The sequence below is a fragment of the Dama dama genome, chromosome 10, assembly GCF_033118175.1.
Source record: "Dama dama isolate Ldn47 chromosome 10, ASM3311817v1, whole genome shotgun sequence".
NCBI classification, from domain to species: domain Eukaryota; kingdom Metazoa; phylum Chordata; class Mammalia; order Artiodactyla; family Cervidae; genus Dama; species Dama dama.
Window position 1 is genome coordinate 12274617 of NC_083690.1, and position 19768 is coordinate 12294384.

Sequence of the window (19768 nt, forward strand, 5' to 3'; positions counted from 1 at the left end):
GTTCAATCCTTTATAACCAGAAGACCCAGCGCAGCAGAGACCTTGCGTGGCCACTTTGGCATGGACAGGCATGAACTTTCCAGGGAGCCATATGAAGGAATTGTCTGGCTAACGGATGCTGAGAACAACGGTTTAGAGCATTCCCCCTCTCTTTTCCATTTGCAGCACGTTTTATGAAGACTGGGCTTTTGTCATGGATGAAGAAAGGTCTAGCATGCTTCCCACCATGGCAGCTGGTAAGCTGGCCAGGGCCAGGGCCAGGGGTGGGAGGCAGGGGGTCCTCTGAAGCTTGGTGAGCAGAGGAGCTGCCTGAGAGTGGATGTGTAACTCCATGGGGTGCTGTGGGTTCTCCCGTCCCTCACTGAATGAAAGGGCCACTCATCACTCGCCACTATCCTTCCTTTAGTGGCAATGAACACTGAGTCCATTTATCTAGAATTGTGATACCCTGGCTGGGAAAGCATGGGGTTGCGGGGTTTTGGTTGAGGCTTTGCAAGTGTGAGATAAAGATCCAGGGAACAGGAGCGGGGGTGGGGGTGGAGGGAGGAGACAAGTCTTGGAAGCCTGGCTCTCCCTCCCTCTGGCAAGTGGCCTGAGGCAGATCTGGTGAGTTTTTTTTACCATTACCTTCCTCTTCTGCCAGGTGGGAATCCTGATGGCACTGTAGTCAGCTTGATAGGGTTGTGAACGAATCAGATAAGAGAGTCAGTATCTGATTTGTCCTGGTGAAAGTCTTGCCTTGGTGCTAGTTGATGAATTGTTAAATTGTCTAAAGTTTGACTCTCACTCAAAGGGTGAATGCAACCCAAGTGGGTACCTTGCTTCTTTCTTCCAAATCCTTTGTGGCCTCCTCTTTCTCTCTTTCCTGAAAGTTTTCACTGAGTCCCACCTACGGAGTTACATTAGGCTTGTCCATTGATGAGGAAAAGTCAGATGACCATGATGTTGTACATAGGCCGTAGGAGACCAGTGCACGTTTTTGCCTGAAGGTATAATGGACATGATATTGGTGCATGTTTTTTTTTCCTTTTCATTGAAGGATAATTGCTTTACAGTGTTGTATTGGTTTCTGCCATATGACAGCACGAATCAGCCATAATTTTATTTATCCTCTCTCTCTTGATTGGAGAAGGAAATGGCAACCCACTCCAGTATTCTTGCCTGGAGAATTCCATGGACAGAGGAGTCTGGTGGGCTACAGTCCATGGGGTCGCAGAGAGCAGGACACGGCTGAGTGACTGTCACTCACTCACTCCCTCTCGATCCTCCATCCCCCCTCCTACCCCACTCCCCTAGGTCATCGCAGAATGTTAGGCTGGGCTCCCTGTGTTATATAGCAGCTTCCTGCTAATTACCTATTTTGCACAATAGTGTGTATATGTCATTTTTTGATTGCTTACCAAGCTGATTTTGGTGGGTGATGGTCTTTAATACCCTGTAAGAGAGGCTGTTGTCCCTCTTTTATAGATAAGGAAACTGAAGCTCAGAGAGGTCATGGATGGCTTGACCAAGGTCTCAGAGCTACTGAGTGGCCCTGCTGGGGCTCAGCCCAGGCAGTCTGACCCCAGAACTTAAGCCTTCCCCTCCCCATGACTGACTTCTTATTTGCGTTTGTCTTCCTGACAAATAGGGGAAGACTTTGGAAGACTTAACTCCCATGATAGCGGTGTCCCCTGACCCCAGTTTTGTGGGAGTTGTTTGTTTTTTTTTAAGTCACCGTTTGAGATGAGTGTGTACCCTCTTATGTCCTCTAACATCGCAGCTTGTTTATTGTGTTGGAAGTGTGACTGTTGAACAGCAAACACTCCAGACTTTTCCATTTTCGGGGGGTAGGTCTGAACTCCATACTCTTCGCAATTAACATCGACAACAAGGACTTAAACGGGCAGAGTAAGTTTGCTCCCACCGTCTCGGACCTCTTGAAGGAATCCACGCAGAATGTGACCTCCTTGCTGAAGGAGTCCACGCAAGGAGTGAGCAGCCTTTTCAGGGAGATCACAGCGTCCTCGGCAGTCTCCATCCTCAGCAGAGCTGAGCAGGAGACCGACCCCCTGCCTGTGGTGTCCAAGCATGTCAGTGCCGGTGAGAGAGGATGCGGGGACCGGGGTCGGGCGGGGTGACGGATGGGGGCACCCAGGGAAGCGAAATCCGATGCACTGGTATTTTCAGCTCACATTTCTGTCTGTCTGTCTTACTCTTATTCACTCCGAAAGGGTGCTGAGAGGCTTCCTGGGACATGAAGATGACAGGGTAGCCAAGCCAACAGCTCAGTCAGGGCAAGCCGAGAGGGAGGGCGTGATGGTCACGTGAAGCCAGAGGAGGTTGCCCTTCATTCCTTCATCCTGTCATCCATTCATTCGTTTAATCATCCTTCTGATCAGTGGGATGAAAGCCCAGCCTAGTGTGCTCTGGAGAATATAGACTGTTAAGGGGGGGTGACGTTTAAGTGGAGGCCACGGAAAGAGAGGAGATGGTCGGTTTTGAGTCTAGGCTCTGGGTAGGCAAAGGAAGTGGATTCAGTTCTGATTAATTTCGTAAGAAGTTTTACAGTGCCCCCTTGAACCTTCTGGCACATCCAGAATGTTGAAACAGCAAAATAGGAAATTTTGGGTATAAGGGCTTAATCCTGGTATTCTCAAATCCCTTAAATAAGGCAGTAATCATGGTCCACCCTTTGGAGTTATTAATGATGGGGAAGCTCAGAATTCTGTGAAGTCTTTAGTTTACACTGGCTTTATCTGTCTTGCCTTCTCCATTTTTTTTTAAATTATTAAAAAACTTTTTGGCTGTGCCTCAGGGCATGTGGGGTCTTAGTTCCTTGACCAGGGATTGAACCTGTGCCCCCTGCATTGGAAGTGCAGAGTCTTAACCACTGGACCACCAGGAGGGCCCACTCTCTCCTTGAGCAGAGACCTCATGCAAACGACATGGACTGTTGATGACTGTACCAGAGATGCTGGGATTTGTACACCCAAAGGAGTATCTTTTCCATCCATTTTGGGAACCCTGCTTTTGACATTGTCTCTAAGTTGCGATACACTGGTGGTGATGTATCCCCATGTCACACCTTAGTGGGTGGATCTGTCTTTTTGCAATTGGCTCCAAAGTGCTTCACACCCAAGGTTGGTGATTAAGATGAGTGAAGAAGTTGGCTCACCTAGGTGCTAGGCGACAAGGCAGTCTTGACTTCTGTTTCCGTTTGTCTTTGCTGTGTAACAAACAGCTTCAGAATGTAGTAGCTTAAAACAGACAACCTCAATTTATTCCTTTTTTGTGAGTCTGTGGGTTGGCGGGATGGTTCTTCTGGTTTCACCTGGGCTCCCTCATGGGGCTGCATTCAGCTGGTGACTGAGCTGGAAGGCCCAAGGTGGCCCCACTCACGCATCTGGAGTTGGTGCTGGCTCTTGGCTGGGGCATCTCGGTTTCCCCTACGTTGGCCTCTCATCCTGCAGTAAGTTAGACTGCCTTCCTCTGTGGTAGTTTCAGGGCAGTACTCCATGAGGTAACTCCTGGGCTCTAGAACTCACACATTTGTTATTTCTGCCACATTCTGTTCTTAAAAGCAGAGCACTAAGCTGGCCTAGATTCAGGAGGGTGGAGAAATAGGCACCACCCATGATGGGAGCAGTCCTACTGAAAAGAGGCACCTTGCAGGGTTGGGAGGAATTGTGGCTGTTGAACAATCAGTTACAATCCCTAAACTGATTTTCTTGGTCTCATCTCCCAGCCATGAGAGTGTTTTCCAAAGTGAAAGGGTAAAAATCATTTCAGTAATGATTCATCTTTTGAATCAAAGTGCTTGGAAAGATTGCTTAGAAGGAGTGATTGTAATGTGTGCTCTGTGACATATTTCAAAGCAGAAGTAGAGACCCGCATCCATTTTGCTCGGTTTCGCATAGACAGATTTTTTTTTTCTCCCCCTTCAAGGGTTGAAAAAAGGATCTGAGTTTATCTTCAGTTTATTTTTGAGTAGAATAGTAAGAGATTTTCCACAGTCTAGAGGCAGGATGAGTTGATCATCGCTTTTTCTTGCCTGCTTTTTCTTATCTCATATCTTTTGCCAGATGCCAAATGTAAAAGGGAGCGGAAGAAGAAAAAGAAGGTGACCAACATCATCTCGTTTGATGACGAGGAAGATGAGCAGAGCCCCGGGGATGTTTTTAAGAAGATCCCCGGGGCAGGGGAGAGCTCGGAGGAGAACTCTGACCGATCCTCGATCAATATCATGTCAGCCTTCGAAAGCCCCTTTGGGCCAAATTCTAACGGAAGTCAGGGTAGCAACTCTTGGAAAATCGATTCTCTGTCTCTGAACGGGGAGTTTGGGTACCAGAAGCTGGATGTGAAAAGCATCGATGATGAAGACGTGGACGAGAACGAGGACGACGTGTACGGGAGCACGCCAGGAAGGAAGCGCCCAGGCCACTCGGAGTCGCCAGAGAAGTAAGTTCCACCCGAGAGCTTCTACGAAAGGGTAGTAAGGGACGTCCCGGGTGGTCCAGCAGTTAAGACTTCACCTTCCAGTGCAGGAGGTGTGGGTTCGATCCTTGGTCAGGGAGCTGAGATCCCACATGCCCCAAGATCAAAAAACCAAAACATGCAAAACAGAAGCAATATTGTGAGAAATTCAATAAAGACTTTAAAAATGGTCCACATCTCAGAAATCTGCCTGCCAGCGCAGGTTACACGGGTTCGATCCCTGGTCTGGGAGGACTTCACATGGCTCGGAGCAGCTTAGCCCGTGTACCACAACTGCTGAACCTGCGCTCTGGAGCCCGAGAGCTGCTAGTTGCAGCTGAGCTGCTGGCTGCTGAGCCCTTGGGCTACAGCTACTAAAGCCTGCACACCCTAGAGCCCGTGCTCTGCTACAAGAGAAGCCACTGCAATGAGAAGCCCACGCACCACAACTAGAGACAGTAAAGAGTAGCCCCTACTTGCTACAACTAGAGAAAAAGCCCACGCAGCAATGAAGACCCAGCATAGCCAGATAAATAAGTTAAAGAAAGATGCACATTAAAAGAAAAAAGCAAACCTTAAAAAATGTTAAAAAAAAAAAAAATGGGTGGTACACAGGCTGCTGGCTCTTTCTGCAGTTTTGGGTGACGTTAGACTGCAAGTTTTGTATTTGTTTGCGGCATCTTTCATTATTCAGATCTTGATTTCGGGGGAAGGAGCATGAGTTTGTGCCTGAGAACTAAGTGGAGGGAACATATATATTGTTGGACGGTACTTATTGCAGCATTGGTGTCAAGATGTATGACCTGAAATTCTTGCTTTGTGTTTAGGTCTTTCATTTTATTCCTTGAATTTTGCTCACATGTCTTAACTTGCCACCAGCCCAGGAAGTTCAGGAGAGAGGCAAGGTGTTCTAGAGAACAGTCTCCGGCTGGTAATTTCTGTGTTTATCCGCAGGGTAACTTGCCTGCACTTATCACCTTAACACTGGAGCTGTAGTATGTTTATACCTTCGAGAGGGGCTTGATGCAGGTGAACCTGTGAAGCAGAAAAGCAAAGTTAGGAGATTGAACCTTAGAATCTTGACAACCCGGGCTCTCATTTACTAGCTCCGTGGCTTAGTTTAGACTAGGACAGACGAGTTTCTTCACCTCCCAGAGCCTCAGGCCTCCCCTGAGATCTGAGAAAACAGCAGCACGTGCTTTGCAGAGTTGTCCAGTCACTGGGACCCTGCGTGTGATGCCTTGGGCATTGGTGCTGGCATGTTGAGAAAGACAGCCCCGCTGCTGTGGGGCTGTAACCGCTGTGGTCCTTGTTCTTACCCTTTTTAAAAAAATTCATTCATTCATTCTTGACTGCGCTGGGTCTTCATTACTGTGAGGGCTTTTCTCCAGTTGCAGAGAACGGGGACTGCTCTCACTTGCGGTGCACAGGCTTCTCATTGTGGTGCCTTCTCTTTTGCAAAGCATGGGCTCTAGAGAGTGGGCTCTGTAGTTGTGATGCATGGGCTTAGCTGCCCCGTGGCTTGTGGAATCTTCCCGGACCAGGGATCGAACCCGTGTTGCCTGCATTGACAGGTGGACTTTTAACCACTGAACCACCAGGGAAGTCCTGCTCTTACTCTTGATGCTGAATCAACTAGTGGCTTCTTCACCTGAGCTCTGGAGTGTGAAGTGCCACCCTAGTCACGGCTGTCTTCAAAACCGGCCCGCGAAAGTGTCCAGTGAAGAAGCCGAGACCCCATGGGGCGCCGAAGAGGCCAAGTGCGCCTCCAGTGTCCTAAGCTTGGCATCTCCACGTGTTAAGTCAGAGTGTTTTTTCTTTCTTGTGAGACTCTGCCTGTTTTTGTCTTTTATTTTTACTCTCATCCCCATTCACGTGGATGCTCACGATAGTAGCGTTGGCTCCATATCATCTAGGACAGGCCAGACGTCGAAGGCTGCAGACACACTGTATCCTAATACTTAGAGTAATCTCTGGGGGTTTGTGGGTGTCACCCCACTTGATGGATGAAAGAACCAGATTCTTTAATGCAGAGAGTTGAGATTTGTCAAAGCAATGAGCAAAACCAGGATTAAGGTTAGATTGCACTGGCTCCATTTTTCTTTCTGCCCAAGGTCTTTTCCTCCTGGGGAAGTCCCCCTGTGTCATTGTTCTTGCTCACTGGGTATGGATGATTTTGTACCTGGATCCAGTCTTGTGACCCATGCTGTTAGAGTTCTCCAGAGAAACAGAACTGATAGTGTATGTGTGTGTGTTTCTGCATGTGTATGTATGTATGTATGTATCTACAGAGATTTACTTTAAGAATATGTATGTATGTATCTATAGAGATTTACTTTAAGAAGTTGGCTCATGCGATTGTGGAACTTGACAAGTCTAAAATCTGCAAGGTAGGCCTGCAAACTGGAGGCCCAGGGGAGGACTCCAGTTCGAATCTGAAGATAGTCTGCTGACAGAATTTCTTCTTTGCGGGGAGAACGTGTGTGTTTTTCCGCTGAGGCCTTTAACTGATTACGTGAGGCCCCCCTGACTTATGGAGGGTGATCTGCTTTACTCACACTCTCCTGACTTACATTTTAATCTCATCTAACCAAATGCCTTCACAGAGACATCAAGAATAACATTTGGTCAAATATTTTGGTACCGTGGCCTAGCCAAGTTGACACATAAAGTTAACCATCACACCTGCCTATGGTTCTTCCTCTGGGGCTTTTAGGAAATGCCATTTGCATTTTCTGTCACTCTAGGTAAGCACATCTCCGAGTTGCATCACTCCATGAGTTGGTTTTGTGGCCTCAGACAGTCGTTTCTCTTCCTGCTGGACCAGCGCCAGTGAGGGGAGGCCAGCTTGCGAGCTGGGGCAGCCACCGGCATTGTGATGTGTGAGACACAGAACAGAGCAGGCTGACCTTTACAGGCTCGGCCCTCCGAGGCCGCTGGGCCTCCTGTGGACTATGGACAGCTGCTCCCTGGCATAAAGAGGGGATCTCGAGCCAACATCCTGCAGAGCATCTTGGGGAAAGAGCAGTGATGAGATGGCCTACTGAGTAATGCTTTGATTTTGCTTCTAAGCTAGATTCATGTGAAAGGTCTAGGAACCTGGAGGGGCTGGGACTTTAGACTTTAATAGCGTGGCCAGGTTTGTGGGAGGAAAGGGGCCAGGCCAGGAGATGCACGTGCTGGGTGGCAGTGGCCTCTGGCAAAGTCAAATGCTCTGATTTTTATTAATAGATGCGCTGTTGGCCAAATACTGGGGTTACACCTCCACGTGCTGGCAATTAAGCCACTTCTTGGATGACTGAGGAAAGATCTTGTGCCTCCCACCTCAATATTTATAAGTGATTCAGTTCAGTTCAGTCGCTTAGTTGTGTACAACTCTTTGCGACCCCAGGGACTGCAGCACACCAGGCTTCCTTGTCCATCACCAACTCACGAAGCTTGCACAAACTCATGTCCATCGAGTCAGTGATGCCATCCAACCATCTCATCTTCTGTCGTCCCCTTCTCCTCCTGCCTTCAATCTTTCCCAGCATCAGGGTCTTTTCCAATGAGTCAGTTCTTTGCATCAGGTGGCCAAAGTATTGGAGCTTCAGCTTCAGCATCAGTCCTTCTGGTGAATATTCAGGACTGATTTCCTTTAGGATTGACTGGTTTGATCTTGCAGTCCAAGGAACTCACGAGTCTTCTCCAACACTACAGTTCAAAAGCATCAGTTCTTCAGTGCTCAGCTTTCTTTATAGTCTAACTTTTACATCCATACATGACTGCTGGAAAAACCATAGCTTTGACTAGATGGACCTTTGTCGGCAAAGTAATGTCTCTGCAGTCTAGGTTAGTCATAGCTTTTCTTCCAGGGAGCAAGTGTCTTTTAATTTCATGGCTGCAGTCACCATCTTCAGTGATTTTGGAGCTCGAGAAATAAAGTCTGTCACCTTTTCCATTGTTTCCCCATCTATTTGCCACGAAGTGATGGGACCAGATGCCATGATCTTTGTTTTCTAAATGTTGAGTTTTAAGCCAACTTTTTCACTCTCCTCTTTCACTTTCATCAAGAGGCTTTTTAGTTCTTCTTTGCTTTCCTGCCATAAGGGTGGTGTCAACTGCATATCTGAGGTTATTGATATTTCTCCCACCAAATATCTTGATTCTAGCTTGTGCTTCATCCAGCCCGGCATTTCGCATGATGTACTCTGCATATAAGTTAAACAAGCAGGGTAGCAATATACAGACTTGACATACTCCTTTCCTGATTTGAAACCAGTCCGTTGTTCCATGTCCAGTTCTAACTGTTGCTTCTTGACCTGCATACAGATTTCTCAGGAGGCAGATAAGGTGGTCTGGTATTCCCATCTCTTGAAGAATTTTCCACAATTTGTTGTGATCTACACAGTCAAAGGCTTTGGCATAGTCAATAAAGCAGAAAGTAGATGTTTTTCTGGAACTCTCTTGCTTTTTCTATGACCTAACAGATGTTGGCAATTTGATCTCTGGTTCCTCTGCCTTTTCTAAATCCAGCCTGAACATCTGGAAGTTCATGGTTCACATACTGCTGAAGCCTGGCTTAGAGAATTGTGAGCACTACTTTGCTAGTTTGTGAGATGTGTGCTATTGTGCGGTGGTTTGAACATTCTTTGGCACTGCCCTTCTTTGGGATTGGAATGAAAACTGACCTTTTCCAGTCCTGTGGCCAGTGCTGAGTTTTCCAAATTTGCTGACATATTGAGTGCAGCACTTTAACAGCATCACCTTTTAGGATTTGAAATAGCTCAACTGGAATCCTACCACCTCCACTAGCTTTGTTCATAGTGATGCTTCCTAAGGCCCACTTGACTTCACATTCCAGGATGTCTGGCTCTAGGTGAGTGATCACACCATTGTGGTTATCTGGATCATGAGGATCTTTTTTGTACAGTTCTTCTGTGTATACTTGCCACCTCTTAATATCTTCTGCTTTTCTTAGGTGCATACCATTTCTGTCCTTTATTGTGCCCGTCTTTGCATGAAATGTTCCCTTGGTATCTCTCATTTTCTTGAAGAGATCTCTAGTCTTTCCCATTCTATTGTTTTCCTCTATTTCTTTGGACTGATCACTGAGGAAGGCTTTCTTATCTCTCCTTGCTATTCTTTGGAACTCTGCATTCATATGGGTATATCTTTCCTTTTCTCCTTTGCTTTTCACTTCTCTTCTTTACTCAGCTGTTTTTAAGGCCCTCTCAGACAACCATTTTGCCTTTTTGCATTTGTTTTTCTTGGGGATGGTCTTGATCACTGCCTCCTGTACAATGTCACGAACCTCCATCTTTAGTTCTTCAGGCACTCTATCAGATCTAATCCCTTGAATCCATTTGTCACTTCTACTGTTTAATTGTAAGGGATTTGCTTTAGGTGGATTTGATTTATAAGTGGTAGCTTTTCTTTTTTTTGACTGTGCTGTGTGGCATTCGGGATCCTTGACCAGGGACCAAACCCATGCCCCCTGCAGTGGAAGCATAGAGTCTTAGACACTGTACTGCCAGGGAAGCCCCTGATTATTTTTCTTAGAAAAGAATAACATCTTTATTATACAAAGGGATTTTCCTGTCACTTTATATGTGCACTATGAAACAACAGGGAAGTGGGGTGAAAACATAAATCAAAAAGAATTACAAGCCTGAAAAAAGTTGAGTTTAAATAGCAACTAAGCAACCACATAGTGAAACCAGACACTGCACTTTGCCATCATCTTCATCAAGTTTGAAGAAAATAGGTGGAGGGCGGACTGGGGTGAGCGCCCTGTCAGGACGGCTGAGTCTCAGTGCTCAGAATCTTCCAGACACATAGTCGGCATTAACATGTATCAAGATCAGGCGAGGCTGGCGCTCGCATCGTCCTGATAGAGTGTCGGCCACGTCCACGGCCTCTGGGGAGAACAGTGTGACACGTCAGGAGCCTTAAAAATGTTCTGTTGTTCAGTCGCTCAGTTGTGTCCGACTCTCTGCGACCCCATGGACCACAGCACTCCAGGCTTCCCTGTCCTTCACCATCTCCCGGAGTTTGCGCAAACTTATGTTCATCAAGTCGGTGATGCCATCCAACCATCTCATCGTCTGTCGTCCCCTTCTCCTCTTGCCCTCAGTGTTTAGTCCCCTTGATTTAGTAATCCCGCTGCCAGGAAGCTGTGTTGAGGACAGGTCTCAGGACAAAGGTTGTTGCCTCCAGATGACTGTGCTGATTTAGAGACAGTGCAGTGGACCTGACTCAAAGGTACTGCCCACGGAGGAACCATTCACAGTGAACAGTGGAGTTCAAATCTTAAATCTTAATGTTCAGGATCTTAAACATCTTAAATGACATCTGAGAGTATCCACATAGTGTGAGGATAAACTTATATAGTGAATGAAAAAAGGAAATTATAAAAACCTACACTTAGTTGGGTCACAACCTCTTAAAGAGAAGTATGCAAGTCAAGAAAAAGGCACTGAAGCGATCGTGTCCATGTCAGTCATGTTTTGGATAATGTGGCTTTGGGTATGTTATTTTCCCCCTCCTCTTTGGGCTTCCCTGCTGGCTCAGACAGTAAAGAATCTGCCTGCAATGCAGGAGACCTGGGTTCCATCCCTGGGTCAGGAAGATCCCCTGGAGAAGGGAATGGCAACCCACTCCAGTACTCTTGCCTGAAGGATCTCTCCGGTCATAAAGGGTCAGACACAACTAAGCAATACTACCCTCCTCTTTGTGACATTTTCTAGGTTTTTTATTTTAAAGTATCTTACTTCTCTAACGAAAAGCAACACCATTCTGGTGTTGGCACCGCACTCTGAATTGGACTCTGCCTCAGGAATGACCTCAGTGTAACCCCTTTCTGGGATGGGGGTCCCTTGCCCACTTTTACGTGGATCCGAACCTCAGCGGGTGGGGCCTGACTTCTCCTTGTGCTCTGCGCGTGTTGTTGGAAAGTGGCAAGATGTAAGTCCCCTTAGAAAGAGCAGAGTAGCATAGAAACATACACATTACCATATATAAGTGAGGCAGCTAGTGGGAATTTGCTGCTTGGTGACAGCCTCGAGGGGTGAGATGCGGTGGGAGGGAGGATCAAGAGGGAGGGGACATATTTGTATTACCTGTGGCTGCTTCATGTTGATGTGTGGCAGAAACCAGCACAACATTGTAAAGCCATCATCCTCCAATTAAAAATAGATAAGTTAAAAAAATTACAGAAGTAAAAATTCAACAACAACGAAAAGAAACAGCAGGAAATCCCACCCACCTGGAGCCGGTACAGCGGCCAGGAAAGGACTGTGGTTTTGCAGCTGTGTCCCGAGGGGCACCCTGCCCGCCTCTGGGCGTCTGTCTGGGAGTCCCCCTGGTTGCCAGCTGCTGGAGTGGAGCCCCGGGCAGGCAGGCAGTTCTTTACAGATTGTAGAGGCAGAGCCACGTTCACCCCAGCACCCAGCTCTGCTGCGGGGCACAGAGGTCGGGGCGCTTCCCCTCCCATGCCCCACGGTGTGCATCACCTGCAGGCCTCAGTCACAGAGCTGGCAAAAGCCTGTTAAGGTCACTTCTCCCTGTGTGTCTGGCTGAGCGTCACATGTGTGACCAGGAGCTCCAGAGGACTCAAAGGAGAATGACCCTGATGGCACCGTGGTTAAGAATCCGCCTGCCAAATAAACGACCCAATCAGAAAATGGGCCAAAGATCTAAACAGACATTTCTCCAAAGAAGACATACAGATGGCTAACAAACACATGAAAAGATGCTCAACATCACTCATTATCGGAGAAATGCAAACCCAAACCTCAATGAGGTACCATTACATGCCAGTTAGGATGGCTGCTGTCCAAAAGTCTACAAGCAATAAATGTTGGAGAGGGTGTGGAGAAAAGGGAACCCTCTTACACTGTTGGTGGGAATGCAAACTAGTACAGCCACTATGGAGAACAGTGTGGAGATTTCTTAAAAAACTGGAAATAGAACTGCCATATGACCCAGCAATCCTACTCCTGGCCATACACACCGAGGAAACCAGATCTGAAAGAGACAAGTGCACCCCAGTGTTCATCGCAGCACTGTTTATAATAGCCAGGACATGGAAGCAACCTAGATGCCCATCAGCAGACGAATGGATAAGGAAGCTGTGGTACATATACACCATGGAATATTACTCAGCCATTAAAAAGAATTCATTTGAATCAGTCCTAATGAGATGGATGAAACTGGAGCCCATTATACAGAGTGAAGTAAGCCAGAAAGATAAAGACCAATACAGTATACTAATGCATATATATGGAATTTAAAAAGATGGTAACGATAACCCTATATGCAAGACAGAAAAAGAGACACAGATGTATAGAACAGACTTTTGGACTCTATGGGAGAAGGCGAGGGTGGGATGTTTCGAGAGAACAGCATCGAAACATGTATATTATCGAGTGTGAAACAGATCGCCAGTCCAGGTTGGATACATGAGACAAGTGCTCAGGGCTGGTGCACTGGGAAGACTCAGAGGGATTGGATGGGGAGGGAGGCAGGAGGGGGGATCAGGATGGGGAACACATGTAAATCCATGGCTGATTCATGTCAATGTATGGCAAAAACCACTACAATGTTGTAAAGTAATTAGCCTGCAACTAATAAAAATAAATGAAAAAAAAAAAAAAAGAATCCGCCTGCCAGTGCGGGGGACACAGGTTCAATCCCTGGTCCAGGAAGATCCCACATGCTGTGGAGCACTTAGCCCCGTGCCCTGCAGCTGCTGAAGCCCGAGCGCCCTGGAGCCCAGGCTCTGCAGCGAGAAGCCACCACGGTGAGAAGCCCGTGCCCCTCAGTGAAGCGTAGCCCCCACTTGCCGCAGCTAGAGAAAGCCCGCACATAGCAATGAAGACCCAGTGTAGCCATAAATAAACAAATAACATTTTTAAAAAGTTAAAGAGCTGGCAAACTAGCCTTCTGGCCAAATCTGTCCCCAGACCAAGAATGGCTGTTATATTTTTTAAAGCTTTGTAAACCAATCAAAAAACAAAGAAAAAAAAACCAACAAAGAAGTATACTGGATGAGATGGTTAGATAGCATCACCGCCTCAGGGACATGAATTTGAGCCAACTCCAGGGGATGGTGAAGGACAGGGGAGCCTGGCGTGCTGCAGTCCATGGGGTTGCAAAGAATTGGACACGACTTAGCTACTGAACAGCCGCAGTGGCCACATAGTCTAAAGTATTGACCATCTGGTCCTTTTTTTAAAAAAAACTTTGTTAATCCTTGCTCCATATGAAAGAAATACATGCATTGTGTAAATAATGGGCAGTGGCCAGGAGACTCATAGTAACTGGATCTGGAAGACCTGGGCTGAATTCTACCAGCCTTGGTCCTGGCCAGGTGATGGACAAGTCACCTGATCTCGTTGAGTTGTTTTCATCCCCTCCTTTCCCCTCCCCTTCCTCTCCTTTTCCTTTCTCCTCCTGCTCCTCCTCTCTGCCTCCCTCCCTCCATTAAGTAGCCATGACTATGATCTGCTGTGGTCTTTTTACATCTGATTTACAACGTGAGTTTATAAACCTTCAAGTCCCCCACAGATGCATCCTGGTATTTATCAGTGTTGGCATCTTGCCCAGAAGCAGATGCTGCAGTGGGCAGATACTTTCTCAAACCCGTGTAACTGAACCAGCCTGGCGTCACAAAGGTCTAACAGGCTAGTTTGGCACGTGGTGGGTGAGGTGACACTGTAACAGATCACATGAGCCTGGTTAATATTCGAGCTGACCCCCTTTCTTGGAAGTGGCCCAGACATGGTTTGGTCTGGTTCTGTCCTTTTTACTCTTGAGGGTTTGAGAACCAGTGAGGCAGAGGGACTCTGGCTCAAGCTTATTGCAGAATCCAGAGCCTGCGGGGCCTCCTCTCGCTTCAGCCTTGGCACATGTCACCTCTCCTCTTCCATCCTTGTTTCCCCTTCCACCTCCCCGCGTGGCCCCAGCGCATCCCTCCCCACTCACTTCAAACCTGCCTTCTTCACAGAATCCTTCCACCACCTTTCCGACCAGCCCCATGAACCTGAGCTGCAGTTTCTCACTTTCTTTTGGGATCATATGTTTCATGTCGGGCTTCCCAGGTGGTGCTAGTGGTAAAGAATCCGCTTGCCAATGCAGGAGATGTAAGAGACGCGGGTTCGATCCCTGGGTCGGGAAGATCCCTCTGGAGAACTGTATGGCAACCCACTCCAGTATTCTTGCCTGGAGAATCCCATGGACAGGGGAGCCTGGTGGACTATAGTCCATGGGGTCACAGAGTTGTACACGACTGAAGTGACTTAGTGCATACGCACATACTCCATGTCTGCACCCCCCAGCAGACTGTAAGCTCCATGAGGGCAGGATGGACCTTGTTGGCTGGCTCTCTGCCAGCACAGAGTGTGTGTGTGTGTGTGTGTGTGTGTGTGTGTGTGTGCATGCATGCACGCATGTGTGTTCACTGCCTGGCAGGTAGGAGAGGCTCAGTATACACGGGCTAAAGGAGCGAGCGCAGGAGTAACCGCCCGGGCCTCCTCATGTTCTCAGCCCCCTCCCGGCCTGGCTGGTTCCCCGGGAGGCTGAGTGGGGCCCTGACCCGCAGCTGTGTTCTCTCCCCCAGGCCGCGGGACGGGGGCGCCTGCCTCTCCCAGATGCACGGCTGGGCCCCGCTGCAGGTGCTGCACGGCCACGCCGAGGTGCTCTTCCCGGTCAGCGGCGTGGGCTCCTATGGGCCTGCAGGTGGGTGTCCCCGGTTCCTCCCTGCTGCCCGCAGGGCCTGTGGCCGGACCAGCGGCAGGAGGGGCCGGATCGGGGTCACGTCTGTGGGCGGGGGTGGGGGGGGGCTGGGGCTCAGGGCAGGCGGCCCCGCCAGCAGGGGAGCCCCAGTGGCTTCGGCTTGACTCCTCGCTGAATGAACCAGGGTATTTTGTGGTGGTCTTGGCTGAGCGGGTGTTGGCATGTCACCCGGGACCCCCCAGGCCTGCTTCCTTTCTTGGCAGCGATCTGTTGACCTTGGTGGCGTACAGACGGTGACCATTATTTTTGCCTCTCAGGAGGAAGGAGAAGGTCAGAACCCGTAGCTCTAAAGGCCCTCGCACCCTTGGCAGCTGAGGGCTTGGAGGTCAGGGAGTAAGCTTGGCGAAAAGTGGGCAAGCCTTCCTGGCCCGTTCCTTGTGACGGCGGGGGCGCACGTGGTTTGTTACTACTTTCTTTAGCTAGAGCAGGTCGTGGTGGGAGGTGTCGGGGTGAGGGCGGGAGCCGTGGCTGAGCCCGGAGCTCCCGGCGGGGCGGGTGTGCGTGGCGCCCGGCAGAGCGGAGCGCTGGGCCGCTCTCGGTGCCCCCGCAGGACCACCGTGTCGGTGAGGCCTCCCCACACCCGCCGTGTGGGTGCCCCTCTCACCTCGTGGGCCCAGGTTTAGGAAGCCGTGGACGGTTGTGGACGGGGACCCACCGGTTGCTCAGGAAGCTGTTGACATTCGGAGCCGGATGCCAGACGGTTGTCCTGGGCGTCGCGTGAGGAGCAGAAAGCCCCTCAGTCTAGCTCGGGCAGGGCTGGCCCGTTCCCGGGTGCAGTCGGGGCTGGGGGGGCGCGGCGGTCACCTCGAAGGTGTGGGCGGTGTTGCTGGTCTGAGTGGCCGCCGTCCGCCAGGCTGGTCTCCTCTCTGGGGAAGCGCGGACGGCGGCGGGGAACGCACAGTGCTCAGTCTGGGCTAGCTCAGTCCCTCCTGACCGCAGCCCGTGAGGAAGGGGAGTCACCGTTCAGACGTGGGGCATAGGCCCCCCGAGGGGGTCTGAGGGGAGAGGCCGGGCACACAGGAGGGCCCAGGCAGGCTCCCCGCTGGCTTCGTCCCAGTGGGCTGACGGGGGCGTCTTGCAGGCACCGGAGGCTGGAGCCCGGGGGTGGAGGGGCCCGGCCCAGCCTGCAGCCCTCTGGCCCTGCGCCCCTCTTCCTGGTGGGGGCTGCCCCTCTCCTCTCCCCCTCCCATCCGGTCTGTACCCGGCTGAGGTGCCGACACCCTGCCCTGGCCGCGTCTCCTGTACTGCCTCGGGTGAAGCCTGGGGCGGGCCGGTCTGGGAGCCCCTGCCCTCCTTCCGCGTGGGTGACCAGCTGGGGTCTGAGCCCCCCAGGCTGCGGACGTGGTCCCCTCGCCCTTGCCCGTGCAGGGGCAGTGCAGACTCGGGTGGAGTGTCTGCGAAGTGGGGCTGGCCGGCAGGGAGTAGGTGGTCCTCATGTGCGTCTAGGACCCCTGGAGGGTTTCCAGGGCTCGTTCATAGCATCCGTGGGGTCCACGCCCCTTATTCTGCCCCCACCGACGGTCCTTTTGGCCAGGTCGTGAACTGTCGCTGGGCTGGCCTGTCCGGCTGCCCCCAGGCCTTGGCTGTGTGCTCTTCACGTTGGGGTTCTGGCCGGCCTCTGGGATCCTTGCTGGCAGGTGTCCCCCGACCTGGCGGGTTTCTCTTGGTCCCTCCTCACGCTGTCAGCCTCCCAGACCCAGAGGCTCCATCTTGTCCCTGGTGAGTGGACCCCGACCTCCTCACCGGGGATGCTGGGTGTGAGTCCGTCCGCCAGCTTTTTAATTTACTACAGTAACGAAGCTGCCGGGAGTCTTGGAAGCTTGTGACAGCCTGAGGGGCAAACCCGCTGTTGGTGGGGACATTGCACGGGAAAGCGTGTTATTCTCAGGCTGCTTAAAGATGCTAGAGTCAGAGCTGGAGGAGCCATGACCTGGCGGGCATGCCACTCACATCAGATCCCGGCTCTGTGTAGCTCAGGAAACTCAGTGCTCTGTGGTGACCCAAAGGGGAAAGAAATTCAAAAAAGAGGGAATATATATATATATATTCACTTGTGTTAGTAGAAGCTAACACAACACTGTAAAGCAACTATACTCTAATATAAATTAAGAAAAATAAGAGGTGGGAGTGAGTAGAGTAGCTTCATGAGGACAGCAGGTGGAAGGAAAAGGGAGAGAATCCTTTTCCTCTTAGGATTCCCTTTTTCAACCCCTTAAGAGCAGGGAATCTTGAGCAGAACTAGGTGAAAACGGAGGAGGTCACAGGACAGATGGCTTAGGGAGCGAGACGAGCTCCTTTCTGTCCCCCTGTCCCGATCTAGGTGTGGTTGGGGGCCTTGACACCAGGAGTTTGTCTGGCGTGCAGGTGTTCTCCTGAGTGACATTGGCCTTGATGTCCCCCAGGGGCACGGATTTTGCACTTTTTCCTGGAAAGAGACATGAGCAGCAGCCAGTGCATCTATGGTCTGTGCTGCCTCTTGCCTGCTGTTGGTAGAGATGACTTATGGTCTCGCTTCTTCCAGATGCCTTTCTCGCGTGGTGCAGGGCTCTTGAGAGAGGGGCAGTCACGCGGTTGTGACAGGTGGACGCTGCTGCCCCCGCGTGGCCGTCTCCAGATGCTGCAGGCGGGAGCCCTTCTGTCTAATAGCTGATTTATTATTGTTCCCTGGTTCTGAGGTTGTCTCTGGACATGGACTTCATGCATAATTTCAGGTGGCTCAAGATCAGAAAGGTTAATAAATAAAGTCATAGGGAATGTAGTCAGTGCTATTGTAATAACCGTGGGTGACAGACAGTTGCTGGATCTATTGCGGTGATCAATAGGTAATGTAATCAGTTTCTAGTATAAATGCTGGATCGCTGTGCTATACACCTGGAACAGATAAGACTATTGTGTGGGAGCCACACTTCAGTGAAGGGAAAAAAAGCCGAAGTGGGAGAACAGGGCCTCCAGCCAGTGACTGATGCCAAGTCTGAGATGACGGCTGAAAAAAATGAAACAGGCGGCAGACGAAAGTCCAGCGTGCAGATGGGGAAGGCCTTGCATCAGCGGAGTTAGCAGGCGAGCCACTGTCTGCCCCGTGCCTCTGTCTCATGGGAGAGCTGAGGGCGAGAGCAGAGCCCTGACCTCCTCTGCGGCTGCTGTCTCTGTGCAGATGCCCCCCTCGGGAGCCTGGAGAACGGGACGGGACCCGAGGACCACATCCTCCCAGAGCCGGGACCCCGGTACAGGTGAGCGTGCAGCCCCCACCCCCGGCTGCCTCTGGGGCCGGACTGTCCTCCTCGCAGCTCTGCCTTTCCTTCTTTTCGAAAGTCCCTCTGCTGGGCTTGAAGGGCAGCGCCTCACTTCACAGGAATTCAGTTCAACTTTGGTCTGACATCCTAGGGCATCAAGTGGCCATGGGTCTCAGGCCCAAGACCTGGTGTCGGTCACATTTCATTTGCATACCACCTTTACTTTTCCTTCTTTGGGGGCCATGGCTAGGTACTTCCACTGTCATAATTTGCTTGATTTAATATTTGATGATAAAATATTGGACAGTTTTAGTATTACACTTTACAGTTTTAGTATTACGTAATATTTAAATCTGGGGAAGGAAATGGCACCCTTCTCCAGGATTCCTGCCTGGAAAATCCCATAGACAGAGGAGCCTGGCGGGCTACAGTCCGTGGGATTGCAGAGAATCAGACATGACTGAGCACACACACACGTAATATTGGAACCACTTTGGTATCAGGTATTTGTGAAGTGCCTAGGGTTTCCCAGGTGGCTCAGTGATAAAGAATCTGCCTGCAGTGCAGGAGACGAGGGTTCAATCCCTGGGTCAGGAAGATCCCCTGGAGAAGGAAATGGCGACCCGCTCTAGTATTCTTGCCTGAAGAATCACTTGGACAGAGGAGCCTGGCGGGCTATGGTTCATAAAATCACACAGATATGACTGAAGTGACTTAGCACACATGTGCCACGTCAGTTTTTTGTTTTTCCAAATCTAAGTATCTCAAAGGAAAGCTGAGCTGTTCAGAGTCACTGGACGTTAGGTGGCAGAGCTGAGATGGACAATGAGGACCCCCTGAAGGCACTGTGATCCTCAACTGCCCTTACAGCTCTCTCCTTCCTCCTCTCTCTGGCTTTAGTTTGGTGCCTCTCGGATACAATGTCTGCATTTTCAACCTTGGCTCCAGGGTGTGGGCATAGTTTACCTCTGCCCATGCCTCGTGTTCCAGTCTCGCCCTGCTTTTGGAGAGGCGCTGCCTCTAGGAGGCTTGTACACATTAGTGCGGTGCCAGGAAGGGTTGGTGTCACCCAAAGGAAGCCCCAGTCCTTCTAGTGAATATTCTCGATTGCTTTCCCTTAGGATTGACTGGTTTGATCCCCTTGCAGTCCAAGGGTCTCTCAGGAATCTTCTCCAACACCACAGTTCAAAAGCATCAGTTCTTTGGTGCTCAGCCTTCCTTATGGTCCAGCTCTTACATCTGTACATGACTACTGGAAAAACCATAGCTTTGACTATATGGGCCACTGGGTATTCTCCTGGGGG

General features: G+C 50.1%; 1 protein-coding gene across 3 annotated transcripts in view; it reads left to right on the plus strand.

Moving 5' to 3' along the window:
- Positions 1-19768, plus strand: part of SNX29 (sorting nexin 29) — a 566190-nt gene that overhangs the window by 72247 nt on the left and 474175 nt on the right. For all 3 annotated transcript variants that reach the window (XM_061152859.1, XM_061152861.1, XM_061152860.1), the window contains 5 exons: positions 166-236; positions 1834-2082; positions 4065-4440; positions 15056-15174; positions 18386-18461. In XM_061152859.1, the coding sequence (XP_061008842.1) occupies positions 166-236; positions 1834-2082; positions 4065-4440; positions 15056-15174; positions 18386-18461 (891 nt within the window). The remainder of the gene's footprint in view (positions 1-165; positions 237-1833; positions 2083-4064; positions 4441-15055; positions 15175-18385; positions 18462-19768) is intronic.